General features: G+C 36.8%; 1 protein-coding gene across 1 annotated transcript; it reads left to right on the top strand.

Moving 5' to 3' along the window:
• The first annotated feature begins 118 nt into the window (after window positions 1–118).
• RAD17 (RAD17 checkpoint clamp loader component) lies at window positions 119–26,784 on the top strand. Its single transcript, XM_079703592.1, has 16 exons — window positions 119–175; window positions 2,080–2,337; window positions 3,091–3,174; window positions 4,644–4,800; window positions 7,319–7,455; window positions 7,919–7,971; window positions 8,060–8,185; window positions 8,279–8,348; window positions 11,324–11,435; window positions 13,442–13,627; window positions 14,160–14,245; window positions 14,366–14,512; window positions 15,997–16,146; window positions 18,084–18,204; window positions 23,645–23,702; window positions 26,010–26,784. The coding sequence occupies exons 1-16, from the start codon at window positions 134–136 to the stop codon at window positions 26,272–26,274; spliced, it is 2,052 nt and encodes a 683-aa protein (XP_079559718.1). The 5' UTR covers window positions 119–133; the 3' UTR covers window positions 26,275–26,784.
• The last annotated feature ends 541 nt before the right edge of the window (window positions 26,785–27,325 follow it).

Genomic DNA, 27,325 nt, shown 5'->3' with positions numbered 1-27,325 from the left:
TCAATATATATTAATTACTTCTGTTTTACAGTTTTTCTTAATTTGAGATTTTTTTTCTTTTTTTCCCCTAGGTGAATTATACTTTAATGTACTACAGGTTGTATACTACGGATGGGAACTATTAAAGTTTATAATGTCAAAAACTTTTCTTAGACCAAAGGCATCTTCCACAAAGGTATGATACACTAAAATGGCCATGTGACAACTGCCCAAAAGGAGTTATAAATTTTTATATGTGTTCCCAATGACTTATTACTGCTATGAGAGTAATGGTGCCCAGTATTTGTTGTAATTAGTGATCTAAAAAGTTCAATAATAAATTGTGAAACAACTGTGTACTGAAAACACAACCTTAATTTTGAAAAAATATTTATTTACAATCCTGGTCACAAAGAAAAGGTTGAAAACTCTTGAATGAAAGAGTAATAGAAGAAAAAGAAATACATGAGCTGTAGTTGGTGTTATAGCTTAACAACAGCCCTGCTTCTTAGAAATTAGGTGGTTCAGTGTGCCAGTTCTCAACAAGGCTAGCGGGTGGGTAGGATGGGTATCAGACAGTATACTGAAAGTTAGCTGTTTTCCTAGTGGTGGATCTGATTTTTCTCTTACTCTAAGTGAATTATTTAGCTTTGCTCTTTCTCTTCCTCTTCCTCTTTTTTTTTTTTTTAAGTAAATGGAAATCCATATTTACATAAGAAATAAAACTGTAAAATGTATAAGTAACATGGAGATTGGAATCGCTAGATCAGAATTGCTATCAAGAGTTTTACTACTACTAATATTTTTATGTACTCTTAAAAATAGAGGAAAGGGGCCAAAATTGTAGTACTAGTAATAGTCTTTTTAAAGAGGAGGAAATGAATTGGGTAGCTATGACTAAAATTTTTTTTCCAAAAAGTCTTCATTTCTTTACCCACTGCTGATCATAATCCTAGATTCTGTTTATAAGAGGAATGAAGTTTGATTTCACATTCATAAAATACTTGTAAGTATTGCTTCTCCTGAGCCTACTTTCAGCTCCAACCTCTGTTTTTTGTTTTGTTTGTCTCCCAGAAAGGAGCATTGTCAAATAAATGGTTCACAACTATGGCTGAGTATTCTTCAAGGAAAATATAATCTTGTTAGCCAGACAGGGAATTACAAAAGTCAGGTACTAAGCTAGATTTTTTTTATATTTATACTGTTGGAATGTTAAGAAAAAGTCCACTTTTAAAATTCTAATTATTAAAAAAAGAACGCTTTTTAATACTCCTAAATACTTTTAGGTTAAAATTGCTTAATTTAGCATTTTTCTCTGTGTATTCTTACAAAGGATTTTAAAGAAAAGGAAATGTTGGAGGGAAACGTAGAGGGGTTAATAGTTTCTATAGACCAGAAGACCATGAAATAGAACGCACTGATTTTCCTGCTCTATTAAACCAGTACTCTTTTTCCTAAACAAATCTGACAAATCACCCTCCCTGGAAAGCCTGCCTCCCTTTCATAAACATATTAGTTGCTTTATGAGCTGAAGAAAAATATAATCAAGTCATAATTACAAACTATTCATAGCATCAGTATTCTTAGACCTATCTTCACATATCTTAAAGCCGATAGGGATTATTTGAATGTATAAAATGGTTTAGTTTGTGAATGTATTAACCTGGTCAAGGCAGAAGTGTTACTTTTCTTACTGCTCTACATGGTTAAAATAATGCCTTTTTTTCTTTATTCTGTTTTACTTCTTTTTTTGATAGGTAATTTTAATATTTGTGTTTCAGGGCTACAAATGAGTTTTTAAAGTATCAGTGTAATCTTTATTCTGGGAAGATTATAATTAGTAAAAAGAATTAAGTTTATATTCTATATTCATTTATATGACATCCATCGTTACCATGGTCAAGTAGATAAGTATACATTTATGCTATTGTAAAGTAGAAAAATGACTAATACAGAGTCAATTTAATTTAAAGAGCTAATTTGTGAGATTTTTATTTTAAATGTTACAAGTATAAGAATTTTTTTAATAGAGTAGTTTAGTTATATAGGGAATAGATGCAAAAAAAATGTAATAGTGTTTACATGGTTTCTTTTTTTCAGGTAACAAACTGGGTAGACTCATCATTTGATGATTTTTCAGAGACTACAAGCATCTCTACTATTACTGCCACATCACTAGGTGTGAATAACTCAAGTCTTAGAAGAAAACAGGTGCCTTCCACACTAGAAAGTAGCAAATTTCCAGCTAGAAAAAGAGGAAACCTATCTTCCTCAAAGCAGATTTATGGTCTAGAAAATTCAAAAGAATATATGTCAGAAAATGAACCATGGGTGGATAAATACAAACCAGAAACGCAGGTAATAAATGGCATACAAACAAGTCTACGTAATTTAGTTTCAGGAAGGAGAGGGATGTGCATTTTCAGATATTATTCATAAAAATCTTTGTGCCTAAATGAATTAGAAAAAAAATAATAATTTCTAGGTTTTTTATATGCCAAGGCTCAAATTTTCCCAGCAGTTATTCAGAAGGTGTACCATTGGTTATTTGTCTTCGATTTCATTTAACCCCCAACATAGACTTGATCCATTTAATTTTTTGCTAAATGTAATACCCCTCCCTATTTGTTCCCTTCCAAAAATGTATTACAGGATTTTAAAATATTTTATAATTGCGTATGTGCCTCAAATTTTCATATATTGGGGTCAGTTTAAGAATAGAATTTTTCCATATCAATATAAAGAATTGAATTAAGTATAATCAAAAGGACCTTTTTATTACTATATCATGTTACTTGTTTCTAGTTTTTTTCATTAAAAATGTGTAGATTGGGCTTCCCTGGTGGCGCAGTGGTTGAGAGTCCACCTGCCGATGCAGGGGATACAGGTTCATGTCCCGGTCTGGGAGGATCCCACATGCCGCGGAGCGGCTGGGCCCGTGAGCCATGGACGCTGTGCCTGCGCATCCGGAGCCTGTTGCTCCGCAATGGGAGAGGCCACAACAGTGAGAGGCCCGCGTACCGCAAAAAAAAAAAAAAGTGTAGATTAACCTGTGCTGATGTATCAAAAATTTGTGAGTTAAAATGTTTTATTTTAACTTGAAAATTTTAGCATGAACTTGCTGTGCATAAAAAGAAAATTGAAGAAGTTGAAACCTGGTTAAAAGCTGAAGTCTTAGAAAGGCAGCCAAAACAGGTAACTAAATAAGAAATGTGTTTAAAAATATTTGGCCTCAAATGTTTCTCTGGCTTATAGTTGGTTATAAGAAGTTAAAAACTTTCATTTTGACTTTCTCATAAGTCCAGATCACCTGCAGTAGAAAGCTGTCTGACCTTACTACTTCTTCCTCATTAAAAGACTTAAGAGACTTTGCGTTTTCCCCTTGACTTGTACCTCTTTTTCCCTCTTATATGTAAAGCATAGTAAGCCATTAGGGTGCTAATATATGTAGCATATCAAATTATCTCACACTAAAGCAAGTAGGCAAATGACATATTAGTTTTTGTATTAAATATAGCCTAAAATAGTCATTCATCCTACGCTTATGTTTTTTCTTTCACTTCCTAATTTCATAATTACCCTTGGCCCCCAAGCTAGAATATTCTCTCTCTCTCTTTTTAAACTTTTTAAATTTTGAGATTCTTGAAACATAAAGAAAAAATAGAATAGTAAAAATAGAATAATAAGTGAATATTCATGTACCTGTAAAAATACTCATCATTTTCTCCCATGAGTGTTTTAACGTAAATTATAAATGTTTGGCATTTAATTCTCTAATGTTATCTAATGCTCAGTTCATATTCACATTTTTCCAGTTGTCTTTTATATCTGGTTTGTTACAACCAGTATCTAATCAAGGACCACCCATTACATTTGATTGTTCTATCTCTTAGGGCTTTTAAAATCTACAACAGTTGCCTTCACCTTCTCTTTCCACAAGCCGCACAGCATGACCAAAAAATAAATAAACAAATAATAAAATTAAAGTGTAACTGGCTCTTCTCTGGGTCCAAGTATACAGGCCCTTATTTACTGTAGTTAAATAAAAGTAAACAAATGAGCCAGGATTGCAGCCCACCATTATATGTAGGACATCTTCCCCTGATAATTTTTCAGTTTTAACTTTTTTATCAGATTTACTGAATGAGGGAATGTTACTGGGAGCTGAATCCTCTAGTCTGTCTTTAGAGTCCTGTCCCTAGTAATATGTTTCTTAATATACATTTCTTAAAGAATCTGATATCTAAACTGAGGTTTTTCCATAAGAATATTATACTTATATAATATTGAAGTATATAATCCAAAGAGAGGTCTGTATTAAGATTGAATTTTATGAGTTCAGGTAACCCCTAGAAATACTTGTTTCAGACATTACCTCTTTAATCTAGCTGAAGTTGTTTTAATTTGGCTACTGAGTAGTCCTTGGGAGGAACATAATGCAAGAATTGAGGAATTATCAGAAGCTATGCTTAGAAGTTTAGGAAATAAGATTCTCTTATCTAAAGCTGGTTTATTCCAGCTAGCATCGTGAAATTTAGTCTGCTTATACCCCACATTTAGTAAATATCTATAGAGGTAATTAATATTTAAAAAGAATATTCAAACATAATATTCTAGCATTCCAATGATTTTGATTTTTTATTCATGTTTATATTTGGTTTTAGGGTGGATCTATTTTATTAATAACAGGACCCCCTGGATGTGGAAAAACAACAACTATAAAAATACTATCAAAGGAGCTTGGTATTCAAGTACAAGAGTGGATTAATCCAGTTTTACCACAATTCCAAAAAGATGATTTTAAGGAGATATTTAATCCTGGTAAGGTTTGCTCTGAAGGTAGTAGAAATAGTGGGGAAAGTTTGGTTTACAGGAGGTTTGTAACAAGCCCCCCATCTATGTCTTTAAGATTTCTAAGACCCTATTGGGTATATGGGTTTGTTTGTTTGTTTAAAATTATTTATTTATTTTTGGCTGCGTTGGGTCTTCATTGCTGTGCGCGGGCTTTCTCTAGTTGCAGCAAGCAGGGGCTACTCTTCGTTGCCGTGCGCAGGCTTCTCATTGCGGTGGCTTATCTTGTTGTAGAGCATGGGCTCTAGGCACGCGGGCTTCAGTAGTTGTGGCACACAGGCTCAGTAGTTGTGGCTCGTGGGCTCTAGAGCGCAGGCTCAGTAGTTGTGGCGCATGGGCTTAGTTGCTCTGTGGCATGTGGGATCTTCCTGGACCAGGGCTCAAACCCGTGTCCCCTGCGTTGGCAGGTGGATTGTTAACCACTGCACCACCAGGGAAGTCCCAGGGTATATGTTTTTGAGAGGAAGGTATATATTGCCGCTTCTACACTAGATTGGCATTTGCCCACTACCAACTGCTTCACAAAGTCAGAGTAGCAATCACATGAAACTATCTGTGTGCATTTTCTCACATACTTCCCAGGTTTAGAGAGAAGTGATTTTAGGAGAAGGAAGGGTCCCTCCAGTAAAGGAGAGTGGGATGTTTTTAAGGATTAAGTGTTTTAACTGTTTTGTTAGATAACAAGCTAATCAGTTTGCATTATTTATGTACTTTTTTCCTAGGCTCTGGCTGTCTAAATGAACTCTTTGTTTAAATGTAAATCAAGCATTAAAATATGTTAAAGTTGGCTTCCCTGGTGGCGCAGTGGTTGAGAGTCCGCCTGCTGATGCAGGGGACACTGGTTCGTGCCCCGGTCCGGGAAGATCCCACATGCCGCGGAGCGGCTAGGTCCGTGAGCCATGGCCACTGAGCCTGCGCGTCCGGAGCCTGTGCTCCGCAACGGGAGAGGCCACAACAGTGAGAGGCCCGCGTACCGCAAAAAAAAAAAAAATATGTTAAAGTAACTTACCTCCAAACAAGAGTTTAGATCAGACCTCTTAGACTCAAATCAAAGTATACGGCAAAGACGGTCTTTGGAATTCGAAAGGGGGCTTTAAGACAAACATCCAAAAATAATGATAGTACCAATTTAAAGACGTAGTATGATATAACTTCACGTATATGCTCATAAACTCCAGCACGATCATTTTTAACTTTCATATCTGTCTTACTGCTGCTTTAGGTAACTAAGCTAGGGGTATCCAAATCTCCTAGGCCATTTTGAAGTGCAAGAGGTTCTGTAGAAGGCCGATTATATTCTAATGTGGAGTATTCCTCAAAATTCTTTCTTCAGGCTCTTCTTTAATATTCTCTGTGCGTACTATATCTTTAGTATGCATACCCTTATGCTCCTAGTATCCCATACTCTTGGAATTCTTACTGCTTTCTAAAAGTAACATTACTTTTGACAATCTTGGAAGTCAAGTTTTTTTTTTTGGCTGCGCTGGGTCTTTGTTGCAGTGCACGGGTTTCTCTAGTTTTGGCACGTGGGCTCAGTAGTTGCAGTGCACAGGCTTAGTTGCCCTGCGCGGGCTTAGTTGCCCTGTGGCGTGTGGGATCTTAATTCCCCGACCAGGGATTGAACCCATGTCTGCTGCATTGCAAGGCAGATTCTTAACCACTGGACCACCAGGGAAGTCCCTAGGAAGGCTTTTTACAGTCTTCTGTATAAAATATTTCTTCCCTTATTCCCAAATTCACTAATCAGTCATTCTCTTTGTCATTAAAACTTATTATTTCTTTAATAGATTTATTTATTTTATTTATTTTTCATTTTTGGCTGCATTGGGTCTTTGTTGCTGCCCACAGGCTTTCTCTAGTTGTGGAGAGCGGGGGCTACTCTTTGTTGTGGTGCACGGGCTTCTCATTGCGGTGGCTTCTCTTGTTGCAGAGCACAGGCTCTAGGCGCTCGGACTTCAGTAGGTGCGGCTCGCGGGCTTAGTTGCTCTGCGGCATGTGGGATCTTCCCGGACCAGGGCTCGAACCCGTGTCCCCTGCATTGGCAGGCGGATTCTTAACCACTGCGCCACCAGGGAAGCCCAAAACTTATTATTAAATTAAATTAAAACTTACTATTATTGAAAACAGCTCATTTATAGTCATGCACTAATTGGGAGAATCTTCAATGTGTAGGCAGAGTCATGAATATTTTTACCAGTTGTATGACTTTTATACTAACAGCTGTGTTCTGAAATCAGTTAACTCCATATTACATTCATTGGTACAGAAAAGTTACTGTTGTTCATAGTGACTTTTGTCTTTTGAAATGAACATTCTGTTTTAAATTTGAACTGTTTTGCCTAATTGAAAAACAGTCTACAATATTGTGTGCTCCTTCATGTATATGTAAATGTATTCATTAATGTGTATGTATATTACATGCATATGTATAATATTGATGTGTATATAATTGGTTGAAAATAAAAGTGTTAAATATGTTTCCTTTCAGAATCAAGCTTCCACGTATTTCCTTATCAGTCTCAGATAGCAGTTTTTAAAGAGTTTCTACTAAGAGCGACAAAATATAACAAACTACAAATGCTTGGAGATGATCTGAGAACTGATAAGAAGATAATTCTAGTTGAAGTAAGGACAGCTTTTGAAATTCTGCTATAACTATTGAGTAAACAATTGTAAGATATATTCTATGTGATAATGACATTTACACTCTCCATAGTATTAGTACTGGTAAAATATAACATAAAGGCTTTGTGCAATAGAAGAAACCTAAAGTTTCTCGTAGTAAACTTGGATAGAGTAGCTACAGGTTAATGAACTTTAAAAATTTAATGACCTAAGATTTGGAAAGTGACGTCTTAGTAAAAATATTATAATCTGTAGTGACCCTAAGGAATTTGCTATCAAAATCCCATTGATGTGTATTACTATTTAGGACATCAGCTATTTGATGTCTCTCTTAATTTCTACAAAAGTTCTGGTTACAGTACATTGAATATATAACATTTTTCCTGTTTTGGTAAATACAGATCTGAAAATAAATTTACATGGGAATAAAACTGAGCTAATGTTTCTCCTTTGTTTTTGGTAGGATTTACCTAACCAGTTTTATCGAGATTCTCATACTTTACATGAAGTTCTAAGGTGAGTTTCAGTGAACTTTTCTAAAACTCCAGATTAAATGGCAGGTGGTTTAAATTTCAACCTTGCTTGCTATCTTTTGTTATTTTAGGAAGTACGTGCAGATTGGTCGATGTCCTCTAATATTTATAATCTCTGACAGTCTCAGTGGAGGTAATAATCAAAGATTACTGTTTCCCAAAGAAATTCAGGAAGAGTGTGCTATATCAAATATTAGGTAAGAATGAAATTTCTGCTTAAAATTTCATATACATACTGTATTTTTTAATTAATCACGTAACCACTATCTTTCTTTATAAAACTTTGACAGTTTCAACCCTGTAGCACCAACAATTATGATGAAGTTTCTTAATCGAATAGTGACAAAAGAAGCTAATAAGGTAAGTCTTTTAAGAACTGATTAATTTGAATCTTACATTGTAATTATAGAAAGCCAAACTTAAGTAGTATTACATAAACTTGAGGAGTTAGAGACAAACTATTTCAGTTTTTAAAATTAAAAAATTTTAATTATACTCATAAAGCACGTCAGTTTAGAAAATGTAGGAAATACTAATTTTAAAAATCCTTAACCTTTTTCTACTTTTAAATTTAATTTTCTTTTTCACATTGAGGTAAATTTCCCTTTGCTTGGCTTAGTGTTCTAAATTGTATCTGTAATCAAGAAGCTGTTTTCTGGCATCTAGGTCCATTAGTCAGCAACAGTCCAGCTCTACTTTTGTCCTGTTGTCACTTTTTAAAGATTCGATATATTTTTTATTTTGATTAAAAAAATCATAAAATTTACCATCTTAACCATTTTATTCCAGCTTTATTGAGATATAACTGACATATAACATCATGTAAGTTTAAGGTGTATGACACATTGATTTGATAAACTTATGTAATGAAAAATGATTACCACCATAGGGTTATCTAACACCTCCATCATGTCATGTAATTACCATTTCTTTTTTGTGGTGAGAACATTTAAGATTTTTTTCTCTTAGCAACTTTCAAATATGTAATACAGTATTATTAGCTGTATTATGTATTAGAAATATCTTAACCATTTTTAACCATCCAGTTTAATAGTGTTAAGTATACTAACATTGTTCTGAAATAGCGGTTACTTTTTTTTTTTTTTTAATTTGGTCGCGCAGGGTCTTAGTTGCGGCAGGCAGGCTCCTTAGTTGTGGCATGCGAACTCTTAGTTGCGACATGCGTGTGGAATCTAGTTCCCTTACCAGGGATCGAACCCGAGCCCCCTGCATTGGGAGCACAGAGTCTTATCCACTGCGCCATCAGCAAAGTCCCTGAAATAGCTGTTACTGTTCCCCCCATAAATTTTATTTATTTATTTATTTGGCTGCTTTGGGTCTTTGTTGCTGCATGGGGGCTTTCTCTAGTTGCAGCCAGCAGGGGCTACTCTTCGTTGCGGTGCATGGACCTCTCGTTGCGGTGGCCTCTCCTGTTGCAGAGGCTCTAGAGCGCAGGCTCAGTAGCTGTGGCGCACAGGCTTAGCTGTTCCGCGGCATGTGGGATCTTCCCAGACCAGGGCTCGAATCCGTGTCCCTTGCACTGGCAGACGGATTCTTAACCAATGCGCCACCAGGGAAGCCCCACTAATACCTGAATACATAAAAATATGCCTACAAGAAAAAAATGGCTAAGAACAGAAGCCAGTACACAAAGAAATACAAATGGATAGTAAACATGAGAGGTATTCAGCCCTACATAGTAATCAGAGAAATTCATATTTTAACCAGGTAACATTTTTCACATATCAGAGTACAAAAAATTTAAGATTTATATATACAGGGTTGCCAAAGATATGGAAAAATGAACACTGTCACCTACCATTGCTAGGAAAAATAAAACTGGTAAATGTTACAGACACTTTGAAGGGGCCTCCGCTTCTACAGAAATGTTCATGCATGTTGGCAAAGGTATACAGTTGACCCTTGAGCAACATGGGTTTGAACTGCGTGGGCCACATATATGTGCATTTCTTTCAGTAGTGAATACTGCAGTACTACTGATCCATGATTGGTTGAATCCGAGGATGCAGAACCACAGCTACAGAGGGCAAACTATAAGTTACACTTGGATTTTCGACTGTGAGGAGGGCTGGTGTCCCTAACCCCACATTATTCAAGGGCCAGCTGTATATATAGTATATATATAGGTCTTGAATAGTAAAAAAAAAAAAGTGGAAACAATGTAAATGTCCCTTCATTGGGGGAAATATTAGTTAAATTACTGTCTACCCATAACATTTTTTTTAATTATATAGACTTAAAGGTACTAACATAGAAAGATCACAAAGACTGGTATTAATTCATAGAATAATACATATGATATGATCCCACTTATATTTAAAAAATTAACTCTGAATATACTTACAGGTACTATATATACTTACAGATACTATATTTACTTACAGATATGTGTGCACAAAAAGTGGTCTGGAAAGGCTCCTCCTAAAATGTTAACACATGTTACAAAGTTGGGATCTGTGGAGCAAAAGGATAACTTTCATAAAGAACTTTTGAAACAGCTTTGGTTAATAAAGTTAAAAATATATTGAGGGCTTCCCTGGTGGCACAGTGGTTGAGAGTCCGCCTGCCAATGCAGGGGACACGGGTTCGTGCCCCGGTCCGGGAAGATCCCACATGCCTCGGAGCGGCTGGGCCTGTGAGCCATGGCTGCTGAACCTGCGCACCCAGAGGCTGTGCTCCACAACGGGAGAAGCCACAACAGTGAGAGGCCCACGTACCGCAAAAAAAAAAAAAAATATATATATATATATATATATATATATATATATATATATATATATATATATATATATAGGAGATCACAGCACAGTACTATTTTTCTGTCAAGAGCTGAAATGGGATCATCTATGAACAATCACATGAATTCAGCTTAAGTTATGTTGTTAGTAAACTATTAGGAGTTTCTGAGGGGGAAGAGAGGATAAGTTTTTCTTGTCTTATACTTGATCTACCAAGGGTGTGATAGGTGATATATCGTATTCACGTATTTATGTATATGTGTGTGAATGTGTGTGTGTGTTTATCTATATATATTTGTATATATGTATGTATATAGTGAAAGAGAGAGAACTTCAAAATATAACCTAGTCCAAGTAAAAAAATAAAACGATATTTTATAACCTTGAAATTTTACCTTAAACTGTGATGTCATTGACACTTGTACCTTCATAAGCAGACTGTTGTTTAACAAGTAGGCTTTTTAGCATTCAAATTGGAAAGATTCTATTATACTTCCGTTAAGTTTAGAAAATAGGTGATTTTGTTTGTTTTTTGCTTAGAAAATAGCTTTTTTAATTTTAATTTTTAAATTTTAGGATGGAGGAAAGATTGTTGTCCCTGATAAAACTTCTCTGGAGTTGCTCTGTCAAGGATGTTCTGGTGATATCAGAAGTGCAATAAACAGCCTCCAGTTTTCTTCTTCAACAGGTAACTAGAAAAGATACACTCTTATGGTATTATATAGATGACTAACTTTTTCTTAATTGTTCATGAAATGAAGTTAAACTAAACATTTTAACTTAAAATTGGTATATACCTATCTCCACTTACTATTTTTTTATTGAGACAGTGTAATAAAATTATGTATGTACACATGCATACACACACCACTATGAATGTGTCACCATACATATTTATATATCTGAGACAAAAGCTGATTTATTTACGTGGTTTGCCACTTTACCTTTCAAAGTTAATTTGGAATGAGACTTCCTGAGAGAAAATCCTGGCTCTGCCACTTTTCAGTGACTGAATCTTGCAAGTTACTTAATCTTTCCATGCCTTTATTTTTTCACCTTTTATATGAGAACCTGTCTGATTGAGATGTGTGAAGAGTGAGGTAATCCTTGCAGAGTGTTTATTCCAGTGCTTGACACACATTCAGTGCTCAAATGGCCAGCTGTTAATGAATTTAATAATAGTTCATATATGATATATTTAACAAATGCATTTCCACTCGTTAATATATAAAAGGGGTCCCTAGCCATGCTATAGTAAAGAGATAGCCCCACTGATAGCAATGAGTTCATTTTTGCTCTTAATGATCATAGTGTACTGCATACAGTCTTCATCAGAAAACATTTAACAAGTGACCTACTTGATGCTTAACATTGAGGAATTGACCTTAAAAAAATTAAAAGCTCTTTGGAGCTCTCAAAATCCACCTGAAATCCTAGTTTCTACCCACAAGTGTAAGCTGTTCATTTAGTTACATCTTTGTTTTTCAAAATAACTCTTCAGAAATAGACACCCTAACACAACTGAAACCAGAATTCTGCTTCTTGCTGTAGAAACATAAATGTAAATTGTGCTTAGGTTCACTATCAGAATTAGGGATGGGTCAGTTTGGGATCCTAACTACCATTTATAACGTTATTGCTCTGAGCTCAGAAATTTCAGAGGGAAGAAAATAATAGTGGGTCAGGAACTGTATTAGCAATTATATGTTTTTTCATTTAATTCTCAGACCAGCCTAATGAGATAGACAATAGTAGGATTCAAACCTAAATCCTGTGTTTTTCTAATACTCCAGGCTGGTTTTCTGAAGTCATGCATTCTGAGTTGTTTTTGTTTTGTTATAAATTTATTTATTTATTTATTTATTTCTGGCTGCGTTGGGTGTTTGTTGCTGCGCACGGGCTTTCTCTAGTTGCGGCGAGCAGGGGCTACTCTTCGTTGTGGTGTGTGGGCTTCTCATTGCGGTGGCTTCTCTTGTTGCGGAGCATGGGCTCTAGGCACCCGGGCTTCAGTAGTTGTGGCACACGGGCTCAGTTCCTCCGCAGCATATGAGGTCTTCCTGGACCAGGGATCGAACCTGTGCATTGGCAGGCAGATTCTTAACCACTGCACCACCAGGGAGTCCCTGAGTTTTAAAAAGTAGATTTCCCAGTGAAATTTGAACACGGGCATATTCATAAATTGGAGACTGCCCAAATCAGTAAAGAAGTAATATAGCATCATTGTTAAGCATGGACTGCAGAACTAGACTGTCTGGATTCAAATCACTTACTAGCTGCTGACCTTTAGCCAGTTACTTAACCTCTTTATGTCTCATTTCTTTACTCTATATAATAATAGTTTTCCTCTGATAGGGTTGTTATGAGGACTAAATTAGTTAGTACATACCATGCACCAAGAATAGTACCTTGCCATTAACACCATGAGAAACCAAGATGATATGACTGTGTTAGAGTATGTCATTGTGTATGTGAAAATTTGAAATCTGTGTCATGACATACTTTTAGATGACATTTTAGTTCGTTTTAATAGTTTAGTAACTGAGAGAGGGCTCTGACTCTGTATACTTCATAATTATTTATTAGAAAAACATTTAAATTAAAATACCTAGTGTAACTATATCTGAAATGTTCTCAGTTTTAATTTTCATATTTAATTTTATTTTAAATATTGTTTCTTGGGTGTATATTATTTAGGAAAGAACAATTTATGGCCAAGGAAGAAGCGAATGTCTTCATTAAAATCAGATGCTGTGCTGTCAAAATCAAAAGGAAGACAAAAACCTGATAGAATATTTGAAAATGAAGAGGTCCAAGCTATTGGTGGCAAAGATGTTTCTCTTTTTCTCTTCAGAGCTTTGGGGAAAATACTATATTGTAAACGTAAGAAAACCTTATACATTTTTTAAAAATCTGTTATTATCTTACAATTGAAATAAAATACATTTTTTAAATGTCATATATTTGGTTCAGTTACAAGAAAGAGCTAGGACTAGGTCAGATACTCTTTGGCAGGGCCTAAGAAAGCAGAAAAATGGGGCTTCCCTGGTGGCACAGTGGTTGAGAGTCCGCCTGCCTATGCAGGGGACACGGGTTCGTGCCCCGGTCCGGGAAGATCCCACATACCGGGGAGCGGCTAGGCCCGTGAGCCATGGCCGCTGAGCCTGCGCGTCCGGAGCCTGTGCTCCGCAACGGGAGAGGCCACAACAGTGAGAGGCCCGCGTACCGCAAAAAAAAAAAAAAAAAAAAAAAAAACAAGAAAGAAAGCAGAAAAATGTATTTAGATAGAGTATTTTTGGATTATGAGTGGGATTAAACATTAAAACCAACTGTTGAAAAATCTTCAAATGAGAGGTGCTATATAATTATAAAGGTGGTGTTATTTTTAATAACTCCAGACATTTTTTTTTAATAGGAGCATCTGTAACAGAATTAGACTCACCTCGATTGCCGTCTCATTTATCAGAGTATGAGCGGGATACATTGCTTGTTCAACCTGAGGTAAAGTCCTTAATAACACTTAGTACTATTTACAGGCTGTATACTATTAATATTAAATATGTGTCCATATAAATTTGACCACTGAATTTTTACCAAAATTATATATACTTCTCTTTATAGGAAGTAGTAGAAATGTCACACATGCCAGGAGAATTATTTAATTTATATCTTCACCAGAACTACGTAGATTTCTTCACGGAAGTGGATGATCTTGTGAGAGCCAGTGAATTTCTGAGTTTTGCAGATATCCTCAGTGGTGACTGGAATGTAAGACCATTTGACTTAAATGTTTTTGTTTATGACTATTTCCTCAGAACTGAGAAAGAAAGTTTACTTTTATTCATACCGATTTGACATTATTTTAAGTAACTTCTTAATAACTATGACAAAATTAATTTATCCAACCCAGTGAAACTTCAGCAGTGAATCTGATTTTTCTATGATAATATACACTAATTTTTTCTAAAGTTATTTTCTGATTATAAAACTAATACATAGTCGGAAAACTTGACAACCATTGAAAAGTAGACAGAAGGAAAGGAACTGTGCCTCTGTCTTTTCTTCTTTTTTTTTTTTTTTTTTTGGCCACGCTGCGTGGCATGCGCTCTTAGTTCCCTGACCAGGTATCGAACCCATGCTCCTTCCAGTGGAAGCGTGGAATCTTAATCACTGAACCTCCAGGGAAGTCCCCTGTGCTTCTTGCTATACTTTCTGATGGTTTTTTAATTAATTAAATTATTTATTTGCACATTTGAAATTATTCACTATAAAGTTTGTATTTTTTCTTAACAGTTTAACTCTGCTCTGACTGGTATAGTAGTTACTAGACACTTGTAGCTATTTCAATTAAATTAAAAATTCAGAGATTTCCCTGGTGGTCCAGTGGGTAAGACTCTGTGCTCCCAATACAGGGGGCCCCAGGTTCGATCCCTGGTCAGGGAACTAGATCCCACATGATGCGGCAACTAAGAAGCCCACATGTATGCTGGAACTAAGAAGCCCGCATGCTGCAACTAAAGATCCCGCATGCCGCAGCTAAGACCCAGCACAGCCAAAATAAAAATTAAAAAAAAAAAATTCAGTTCCCTGGTCACACTAGCCATATTTCCATCATTTAAACAGTTATGATACAGTCTCTGTTATATATTTAGAGTTTCATTATTCAGCGGTTGCATTTGCTTAATTTTTTTATATTGCTTCTTTTTTATTTTGAAATTTTCCAACCTGTTGACAAATAGAAAGAATACACAATACCTGAATACCTTTAACTTTTGTTCACCAGTTTTTCACATTTTTCCACATTTGCTTAATCTGTATTGAAACACTTGTTTTGGCTAAATAATTGGAAAGTAATTGTAGCATCACAACACTTAACACTTAAGCATGCATAAGGACATTGCTCTCTTACAACCACAATAGCATTATCATACCTAAGAAAATAAACATAAATTCAGTAATATACTGTCCTTATTCCTGTTTCCCCAGTTATCTCAAAAATGTATTTAAAGTTATTTCCACCACCTCCATCCAACATCCAGTTAATATTCACTCATAGCATTTGATTATTATGTCGCAGTTGAATTTTCTGCAAAATTTTGTAGCACTATTATTTTTAGGGCTGTGGTGAGGTTGAAAAAAATGAACATACAGTAACTAAATATGATTAGCCTTTTTGAGGGTCAGTAGTACCAATAAGTACTGTTTTATAAATCTCTTATTTTCTTTATTTCACATCTTGTCTCCTTTTCTAGATGCGCTCTTTACTCAGGGAATATAGTACATCTATAGCTACAAGAGGTGTGATACATTCCAACAAAGCCCGAGGATTTGCTCATTGCCAAGGAGGAGGATCAAGTTTTCGACCCTTGCATAAACCCCAATGGTTTCTAATAAATAAAAAGGTAAAAAAAAGAATTGTACATTTTCAAAGAGTGAACTATTTATGGTATGTGAATTATATCTCAATAAAGTTGGTTTTTTCTTTTAATTGAAAAAGAAAAATGATCTTTCATTCTTAATGAGAAATAGTTGCTAAGGCCCACAGTTTTCTTAGAATTATGATAAAACATAAAAAGGACAGTCTTCTTAAATGCTTAGTCATTTTTTTAAGGAAAAAGCACTCAAAGATTGAAAGCACATACCTGTTTTATTGGAATCAAAGTATACAGGCCTACTTCGTTTTATAGCACTTTACTTTATTAAAGCGTTTCACAGATAATGCGTTTTTTACAAATTAAAGGTTTGTATTAATTCTGCATCAAGCAAGTCTATCAGCACCATTTTTCCAACAGCATTTGCTTACCTCGTGTTTCTGTGTCACATTTTGATAATTCTAGCAATATTTCAAACCCTCTACCAGCAAAAAGAGTATGACTGGATGACAGCTCAGGTGATGGTTAGCATTTTTTAGCAATGAAGTATTTTTTAATTAAAGTATGTACATTGTTTTTTTAGACATAATGCTATTGCACACTTAGGAGACTATAGTCTAGTGTGAGCATAACTTTTTTTTTTTTGGCCACGCCAAATGGCATGCAGGATCTTAGTTCCCTGACCAGGGATTGAACCCGTGCCCCCCTGCAGTGGGAGTGCAGTCTTAACCACTGGACCACCAGGGAAGTCCCAAGCATAACTTCTATATGCACTGGGAAACCACAAAATTTGTGTGACTTGCTTTATTGTGATACTCACTTTATTGCAGTGGTCTGGAACTGAACCCACAATATCCCTGAGGTATGCCTGTAGTTGTAATTATATTTTCGTTTCAATTGAAAATAAATCCTGGCTTTACCTCTAACCATTTGCACAAGTTATTTCACTTAATATGCCATTATTTTCCACAGCTATAAATATGGAGGATTGAATTATTTAGAGGTCAAAAAACAGGTGGCTCACAAGTTGAATACAACCCCCACACAGATTTTTTTAAATGAATTGCCAATCTTTAAAAACTAGTATAATGGTTAAAACTCAGATAAGGATTGCTGGCTTCAGAATTTCTGCAACCTCCTGAAAAAAAATTGGAAGTAAGGCAACACTCGTCCATATTTTACATGGCAGCAATCTGCTCAAGCCAAGTATAATCTGCCCCTTGGTGATGGGAGTGGTCAGTACCACCTCCCCCAGCTGTTCCACTGCACTGATTTCTATTAACTGCCTGACTCCTATAGCGTCTGAATTTGTGACCCCCGGTCTAGGTCATCTCTAAGATGTCTTCCAGTTTTAAATTCATATGGCTACATATGAACCTATCATTCATTACCTAAGAAAATTTTCAGTGGATTTCTTGGAGAATTTCATTACTTTTAAGCAATTTATGTCCCTTATTGACTCGCTTTGTGCTTTATAGCATGTATATTAATTTTGCATTTGTTACATATAAATGATCTAAGACTGAGCACCCAGAAGGCAGAGATCATACTTCTCTTATCATCACTGTAACATAATGCCTCTCTTAACTGAAGAAAATACCTTCTTTCATTGAAAAACAATATCCTCACATAATTTGTGATATGTGTATGCTCATAAACAGAAGTCCTTTAATTTTTAAGTTTGTTTTTCTTCTAGCTTAAGTCTTGTTCTTATTGCTGTTATATCAAGTGTGAAATAGTTGTATAGATAAAATGCTTTGTTAGATAATGCTAGGACAGTTATAAAGGACTAATCAAGCTGCCCAGCGTGGCCAAAAAAAAAAAAAGGGACTTATCAGATAAACTCTTAGAGTATATTTGTAGCATATAAACCCACATACTTTGTGATATAATAAACTTAGTCTAGGAATAAATATCCATATTTAAATTTTTATTTTTCATTTCACCATTTTTTTCCTTCTCTGCAGTATCGGGAAAATTGCCTGGCAGCAAAAGCACTTTTTTCTGACTTCTGCTTACCAGCTTTATGCCTCCAAACTCAGCTGTTGCCATACCTTGCTTTGCTAACCATTCCAATGAGAAATCAAGGTAATAACATGGGTTTTCCTTATCCCCAAGAAGTAGTGTTTTATAACATTATGTTTTTGTGGATCAACTTATTCCTATGTACCAGTGACACTAAGTTTTTTTCCCCTTTATTTTTTGAATCAGAATTAATACATGCTTTTTGATTTAAAAAGGAAGAAATTAAATAATAAAGAAGTACATAAAGTAGAAATTGAACGTCCCCTATAACCACGAGTAATTCCTTTTGACAGATTGGTGTAAATTCTTCTAGACTTTTTCCTGTGCATATACAAATGTTAGATGTAAGCTTTAACTTTTTCTGTCACTTATCATGCATAGCGCTCCATATTTTATAATTAGGACAAAGGAGCTCTAGAGGATGGGAAGTCCAAAATCAAGGTGCCAGCAGATCTAGTGTCTGGTGAGGGTCTGCTTCCTAGTTTACAGGTGGCCATCTTCTCATTGTATTCTCACATGGTAAGGAGCAGAGTAAAAGAGAGCTCTCTTTGAGTTCTCTTATATAAAGGCACTAATCCCATTCATGAGGGCTCTACCCTCATGACCTAAGCACCTCCCAAGGCTCCATCTCCTAATAACATCACTTCAGGGGTTAGGATTTCAAAATATGAATTTGGGGGTGACAGAAGCATTTAGTCTATAACAGCAGCAATGCAAAAGTATATTCAAATCTAACTCATATTTTTTCAAAATTTATAATAATTTTATTCAACCTTATTGATAGGTATTTTGGTTGATTTCAATATTACAAGCAGTATCCATTAATAGTATACTTACATTGTCTTTCCAAGTTTTGAAATTGTAAATAATGCTAAAAAAAGTTAATATGCCTTTGGCAATACACACTTGCCCAGTTTATATCTACTGAGGTTTGCCTTTTTTTGAACTTTACCAATTTTTCCATCAGTTGTTTCTCTTTTTTAATGTGTGTCTTAAGGGCCACATTTCATTAACAGTCCTAGGTCACATGTCTGTGGTGCTGATCTTCAAGGTAGAACAGAGAATTGGTGTAATATTAAAAATATTACTAATCTACTACATAACTCATCAAACTTCTCAAGTTTTTTTTTAAACTTAAAAATTTTTTTTTTTAATTATTTTTGGCTGTGTTGGGTCTTCATTGCTGCACACGGGCTTTCTCTAGTTGCGGCGAGCTGAGGCTACTCTTCGTTGCCGTGGGCAGGCTTCTCATTGCGGTGGCTTCTCGTTGCGGAGCATGGGCTCTAGGTGCGTGGGCTTCAGTAGTTGTGGCACGCTGGCTCAGTAGTTGTGGCTCAGGGGCTTAGTTGCTCTGTGGCGTGTGGGATCTTCCCAGACCAGGGCTCAAACCCATGTCCCCTGCACTGGCAGGTGGATTCTTAACCACTGCACCACCAGGAAAGTCCAAAACTTCTCAAATTTTAAAGATAGGGTTTGCCTTATGAATTATCAGAAGAGAGGATTACAGAGTAAATGTCTGCCTTCATACAATGAGAGTCTCATCTTTAAAGAATATTGATACTTAAAGATTTAAAATATTCTGTATTTACAGGCAGAAGTGAGGTGACTTTTGAGCAATGGGAATGATTAATCTGTGAGTCAGAATCCAGAGAGTTCCCTATCCTTGACTATTATTTTTAGATTATACTAGTTTTTATTTATTTATCGTTTCGGCTGTGCTGCATGGCTTGTGGGATCTTAGTTCGCCGACCAGGGATTCAACCCGGGCCCTCAGCAGTGAAAGTACGGAGTCCTAACTACTGGACCACCAGGGAACTCCCAGGTTATACTAGTTTTTAAACTTTATTTTGAAGTAATTTCAAACTTAGAAATTAGAAGAATGGTACCAAGAAGTTCTTGTATATCCTTCACCAGGATTCCTCAGTGTTTCATTTTTTTACCATATTTGCCTTTTATTCTTTTTTCCTTTATGTATACGTGTATACAAATATATGTATTTTTTCTGAACCATGTGTGAGTAAAGTGCAGACATTATGCCCATTATTTTTCAACACTTCAGCATGTACTTCCTGAAAACAAGGACATTCTCCTACATAACCACAGTATATACATCAAAATCAGGAAATTAACATTGATATATTACTGCTAATTTATAGTTTAATTATTAGACTCCATTTGTAATTTATAGACTCCATTCAAATTTTGCCAATTGTCCTAATAATGCCCTTTGTAAAATAACAACAAAAACTTGTTCTCTCTTGTCTAGAAATCCAATGCAAGATCACCTGATACATTTAGTTACTTAGTTGCTATCTCTTTAGTCTCCTTTGATTTAGAATAGTACTGTGGTCTTTCTTCATCCATTACACTTCTGAAGCAGATTGTTATAACAGGGACTGCCCCTCAATTTGGGTTTATCTGAGGATTCCTCATGAGTGGATTCAGGATATATATTTTGGGCAGGAATACCACAGAAGTGATGCTGTGTTCTTCTCAGTGCATCACATCAGGGGAATATGATGTCTATTTAAACCATGCTGGTGACGTTAACTTTTATTTTTTGGTAAGATAACATCTCTCAGGTTCTCCAATGTAAAGTTATTAAGTGTTTTGTGGGGAGACACTTTGAGACTATGTAAATATCCTATTTCTCATTAAAATTTCACCCACTAGTTATAGCATCTTTTGATAATTATTTCCTGAATCTGTCATGGTTGGCAAGTGATTTTCTAATGGCATTATTCCTTCTGTATTTGTGTTAATAAATTCTGCTGTAAGGTATTGCTTCGCCTTCTTCCCCATTTGTTTGTTTGTTTGTTTATTTATATTTGTATGGACTCTGGAGCTTTTTCGGCTGTTGTTTCTATCATTATTTATTTTGGACTTAAATTGTCCAGATTTGGCCAGTGCAAGCTGCTTTAAGGTAACTCTGTGCCTTTACACTTAGAGTACTTTCTTTCTGATACAAAGTGTGCCCGGATTAGTTCATACTCTCCCTACATGGACTTAGAAATCTCAGTGAGTTCTGGTTCCTTTTAGTGGATATGGACCCATCTCCCACTTTGCTAAATATATTTACTTGTTTACTTAATTCGTATGTCTATAACCTATCTCCTGACAATGCAGGCTGCTACTTCAGTCCCAGCCCTACTGCCACCAACTTACACTGGCACAGCCACTCACATTCTTTGTCCCACTCCTAGCTGTGGGACAATGAATCAGTTTGATTAGTAAGAGTCTCCTTGGACCAGAATCATCAGCATCACCTGGAAGCTTGAGAAAAATGCAGAATCTCAGGCCTCAACCAAGACCTACTGAATTGATCTGCAAGATCAATTAGCAAGATTCTCCAGGTGATTCTTATGCAGGAGATGTTTGAGGAGTTTGAGAAGTATTGGTTTGGATTACTCACATTGGAATCATCTAGAGAATCATTATATCCACTAGAAAGTTCAGACTCCAGGATCACAACTCTTAAGTTTTCCATATCAAAAAGCTGTTTTTTAAAAATCCTAATTGTATTGTTTAGTGGATTTTTAAAAAAGTAAGGTAGTGTTTGATTTGCAAACTTTAGAAGGTTTATAAAATTTAGTCAAAAATAGGATGTTTTGCTTTTTTTTTTTTTTAAGTCTTGTGGTCTGACTTTTTTTTTTTTTAATTTATTTTTGGCTGTGTTGGGTCTTTGCTGCGCGCAGGCTTTCTCTAGTTGTGGTGAGCAGTGGCTACTCTTCCTTGCGGTGTGCGGGCTTCTCATTGTGGTGGCTTCTCTTGTTGCGGAACACGGGCTCTAGGAGCGCGGGCTTCAGTAGTTGTGGCACGCGGGCTCAGTAGTTGTGGCTCACAGGCTCTAGAGCGCAGGTTCAGTAGTTGTGGCACATGGGCTTGGTTGCTCTGAGGCATGTGGGATCTTCCCTGACCATGGCTCGAACCTGTGTCCCCTACATTGGCAGGCGGATTCTTAACCACTGCGCCACCAGGGAAGCCCTTGGCTTTTCTTTTTATTCATCAATTTTTATCCCATTTCTTTCACTTTACTATGTCATTTCAGACATGTTCTCTTTATGTTTCTTTGCTCATTTCTCTCTGTCCTCTTTTCTAGTCCTCTATTAGTGTTTGTTGGAATGCTTACAGGTATCTCACGTTTCCTTCTGTTTTCTCTTTGATTGCATAATCTCTTATCAGTCTGTGTTCCAGGTTACTGATTATTTCTTCTCCCAGTTCAAATCTACTATTGAGCCCCTGCAGTGGACTTTTCATTTTGGTATTGTACCATTTGGTTATTGTCTTTTCAAGTCCAGAATTTCCATTTGGTTCTTTTTTGCAATTTCCTTCTCTTTACTGATATTCCCTATTTGATGAGTTATTGTCATTATAGCTCCCTTTACTTCTTTTTATTTTATTTTATTTTTTAAATTTATTTATTTCATTTATTTATTTTTGACTGTGTTTGGTCTTCGTTGCTGCACACGGGCTTTCTCTAGCTGCAGCGAGCAGGGGCTACTCTTTGTTGTGATGCGTGGGCTTCTCATTGTGGTGGCTTCTCTTGTTGTGGAGCACAGGCTCTAGGCACGTGGATTTCAGTAGTTGTGGCACGTGGGCTCAGTAGTTGTGGCTCTCAGGCTCTAGAGCACAGGCTCAGTAGTTGTGGCACAGGGGCTTAGTTGCTCCGTGGCATGTGGGATCTTCCCAGACCAGGGCTCGAACCTGTGTCCTCTGCATTGGCAGATGGATTCTTAACCACTGTGCCACCAGCGAAGTCCAACACTACCTACTTTCTGTCTATGAATTTGACCACCCTAGGTACCCACTTAAGTGCAACCGTACAATATTTGTCTTTTTGTGACTGGCTTATTTCATTTAGCATGTCATCAGGGTTTATCCATGTTATAGCATGTGTCAGAATTTCCTTCCTTTTTAAGGCTGGATAATATTACATTGTATATATTTACCACATTTTATTTATCCATTCATCTGTTTTTGGACACTTAAGTTTCTCCCACTTTTTTTTTTCTTTTTAACACCATTATTGGAGTATAATTGCTTTACAATGGTGTGTTAGTTTCTGCTGTATAACAAAGTGAATCAGCTATACATATACATATATGCTTCTACTTTTTGACTGTTATGAATAATGTTGTTATAAATATGGATATACAGATGTTTCTTCGAGATCTTGCTTTCAGTTCTTTTGGGTGTATACCCAGAAGTGGAATTGCTAGATCATATAGTAATTCTATTTTTAATTTTTTGAGGAGCTACCTTGCCATTTTCCACAGCAGCTACACCATTTTATATTTCTACAGCTTTCTCCACGTCCTTGTCAAACCTTGTTGTTTTATGGGGTGTTTTGATAATAGCCATCCTAAGGGGTGTGAAATAGTATCTCATGGTTTTGGTTTGCATTTTCCTAACAATTTGTGACTTTAAGCATCTTTTCATGTGCTTTTTGGCCATTCTTCTTTGGAGAAATGTCTATTTAAAGCTTTTTAAAAATCTCTTTTAGCTCAGATTTCTTTTATCCAGGATATTGGAAGACTTCCTCTGAAGCGACACTTTGGAAGGTAAGCTGATCATTTTAATTTTCAAAGAGCTGTTACTGAAATAACCACCAAATACCTTATGTATTTATTCATTATACAGTCAATAAATGTTACCTGTAAAGGCCAAGAAATACATGTTGTACCAGTGATCAGAGACCATGTGATTGCACTGTAGACCCATCTATTATATATATTACATGTAACAGCTATTTTCACCATGTCAGAATGGTATATTAGGCTAAATAGAATCATTGAATCACAGAGGCAGAGGAATCTTTAAAATCCTTGAGTTCAACAAATTTTGCATAGCTGAAAACCCCTTTTCAGCTTTCATGACAAGAGGTGTTCTTAGCCTATATTTGGAGACTGCAATAATCAGGAACTACCTCAAAAGAGCACTGTCTTTTTTATTCCTTTATCACAGAAAATTCAGACAAGCAAAAAAATATAGGGGAGATAAATCTACATCTATACTGTTCATTCCATTGCAAAATGGCTTCTGGCCTAATATCAGTGATTAACACAGTGCTTGTAGTTCATTTCTACTTGGCTTATTTGTAAGGTCAAATTATTCACTCAGGGGCTTCCCTGGTGGCGCAGTGGTTGAGAGTCCGCCTGCCGACGCCGGGGACACAGGTTTGTGCCCCGGTCCGGGAAGATCCCACATGCCGCGGAGCAGCTGGAGCCTGTGCTCCACAACGGGAGAGGCCACAACAGTGAGAGGCCCGCGTACCGCAAAAAAAAAAAAATTATGCACTCAGGTATTCTAAAAAAGGTTAAAAAGTGCTTGCTTCCTGGTTGCAAGGATAAAAGTAAATGATAGAAATGGCATCTATTACCCCTTCTACTAGTTCTCCTATTTCTGGTCCCAAATGGAAAACTTGCTTATCTGGGCTTTTTTTTTCCTCTGCCTTCATAGATTCAGTAAAGGCCTTTGTAGTGTTAATGGTTTCTTCCTTATAATGACTTAGCTATTGGGAGCCCATCTTTCCTTTTACAGAAATACAGTGATGGATGGATCTTACAGCATCATCCCACTGGGTGATGTGATCAGGGCTCAGACCTTTTATAAACTTCCCTTTTCTCCTCACTTCCCTCTGAATTGAAGAAGGACCAGCTGTTTTCACTGGCTCCTTTCCCCACAAGATTATGACATCAAAATCAAGGGAAGACCATTGTCTTCTATTGTCTTTTTCCTCCTAAGATGTAATTAAAAGAATGGGAGTCACTGTTTTATTACTGGTTCAGCTACTTCATCTGAATTGGGAGGCAGGATTTGTCAGTGCTACTTATTACAATGACTAGTACTGTTGTCTTTCATTTATAGTGACCATTTTAACATTAGTGACCATTTTAACATCTTTGATTTATATTGATAATATTGAATATTAATACTTAAACTTAACATTTAATATTGCTATTTAATAGCTGCATAATCTCCTATAATTGAACCTACACCTTGTTTTGTTTTGTTTATTATTTTTGGCTGCGTTGGGTCTTAGTTGTGGTACATAGGATCTTTCGTTACAGCACGAGGGCTTCTCTCTAGTTGTGGCGCACAGGCTTAGTTGCCCCGTGGCATGTGGGATCTTAGTTCCCTGACCAGGGTTCAAACCCGCATCCCCTGTATTGGAAGGCTGATTCTTAACCACTAGACCACAAGGGAAGTCCTCCTACACCTTGGTTCTGTACATTTAGCTTGTTTCCAGCTTTTGTTGTCACAGCCTTCCTTGAAGCCAAATCATGCATATCAAATACTATTTATGTAGGATGAATTCCTAGAAATAAAATTGCTGGATCAATGGATATACACCTTTGCTCTATATTGCCAGATTGCTTTAAAGAATATTTTGCCAATCTTATGCCCACTTAACAGTGTTTCAGCATGTCCTTTTCTCCTCTTACCACCACTGGGTTTTATTATTTTAAAAGGTCTTTACCAATTTGAAAGAAGACAATATTATTTTAATTTCCATTCTAAAATTACAAATTAGGCTGAGCAATTTATTTAGTAACCATTCTTCTGTAAGCTATCTGTACATGTTTTATGTCTGTTTTCCTATTCCATTTAATTTTTTCTTTTTGTAAGAACTCTTTACTAAAGATATTAACTTGGTTGTGTTATAAGTTGTAATGATTTATTCAGTTTGTCATTTACTTTTTAGTTTTATTTATATTGTTAAATAAACCAGACCACCTGGCTAAACAGCGCAAGGAAGGTAAATGAGAGACTACAGGAGAGGGCTTCATAATCACCACACTCATGGTGTAATTTAAAGGAATCCCCTCCTTTGATTATTATTAATGCCTGTGTTATGAATCTGGCAGATTGAAAATGGAAGCCCTGACTGACAGGGAGCATGGAATGATAGACCTGGACAGTGGAGATGAAGCCCAGCTTAATGGAGGGCAACCTGCAGAGGAAGCGCTGCGTGAACGCACTCAAACAGCTGAACCTGAAACCTGGTCTCTTCCTTTGAGTCAGGATAGTGGGAGTGAACTGCCTGCCAGCCAGCCTCAGCCCTTTTCAGCCCAGAGAGACATGGAAGAAGAAGACATGATAATAGAAGACTATGAGAGTGATGAGACATAGAAAGCAGCCTGCCTGCCCATGAGATTGTTACTTGACAGATTCATATTCGTTTTATTCAGTGGTACTTGAACAGAGATAATAGACTTTTCAGGTGAATTAGTTTGTTAATTCTTCACTCTTGTAGTATTTCAGCACAGAGAACTGATTTCTGTCATGTTGAAGTAAACAGATCAAACCTTCAAATAATCTCTTAATCTTTTTCTCTAGTATTTATTTAGTCTTGTGAGTGGTGTTGGGAGAGGCCAGTGTGTATGAAGTGTGTTTGAACATTATGCCAAATATCAGAAAATGTGAAGGAATAATTCAGAATACAGAAACTCTGTGGGTTGTAAATAAGAATTATAAAACAGTTTAGGATGCAATTAAGAGTGTAAATAAACTTTGTGCCTTATTCACAATTTCTCTCTGGTCTCTAGCTTCTTCAGATACCATTTTTATATGTTGTACAGTGGAATATTTTAGATTCTGGAAACTACATAATTTATATCAAAATTAAAATGTTGAATTTGTTTTGTTTTGTTTCTCCTGTCTTTTAATGATTCTTAACGCGCACGGTCTGCCATGTGTCACTGGGCATAGTACGCAAGTCTCCTTCATCCAGTGCCAAACTTTTTCAAAAATAGAAAGGAAGGGGATTGCAACCTTGCGAAGAAAACTTTCCGGAGGGTTTGCTCTCACCCTTAACGACCTTTCCAGAGCTCTCCTAGCTGTTGCCTTGAGGTGCGGTGGGGGTGAGTGCACCGACCCGCCCGGGCCCCAGGCGGGAGTCCGGGCCTGACAAAGCCAGGCGGGGCGAAGTTCAGCTCGGCTCGGCCCCGCCCCCGGCGCCCAATCCCGGTTTCAGAGCCGCGGGCTGCGGGCGCGCACTTCCCGGCGACTGCGCAGGTGAGCGGGGCGCCAGGGGTGGGGCCCACGTGACCGGGAAGTGGGCGGGGAGGGGCCGGCGGACCCCAGGCAGGCGCGCGGCGGGGAGGGAGCCTTCGGCGTCCCTCGGTCCTTAGAAGCGGCGCGCTCGCTGCGCGGCCAGCCACGACCTGCGCCCGAGGCCGGA

This window comes from Hyperoodon ampullatus, assembly GCF_949752795.1.
Source record: "Hyperoodon ampullatus genome assembly, chromosome: 4".
NCBI lineage: Eukaryota > Metazoa > Chordata > Mammalia > Artiodactyla > Ziphiidae > Hyperoodon > Hyperoodon ampullatus.
Note: the sequence above shows the minus strand (reverse complement) of the source record. Positions and strands in the feature narration are given on the sequence as shown.

Coding starts and splice junctions, on each gene's coding strand:
- RAD17 (XM_079703592.1), top strand. CDS start 134: ATGTCAAAAACTTTTCTTAGACCAAAGGCATCTTCCACAAAG. Junction 8,349..11,323: donor TGACAAAAGAAGCTAATAAG/GTAAGTCTTTTA, acceptor TTTAAATTTTAG/GATGGAGGAAAGATTGTTGT. Junction 18,205..23,644: donor CATTCCAATGAGAAATCAAG/GTAATAACATGG, acceptor AATCTCTTTTAG/CTCAGATTTCTTTTATCCAG.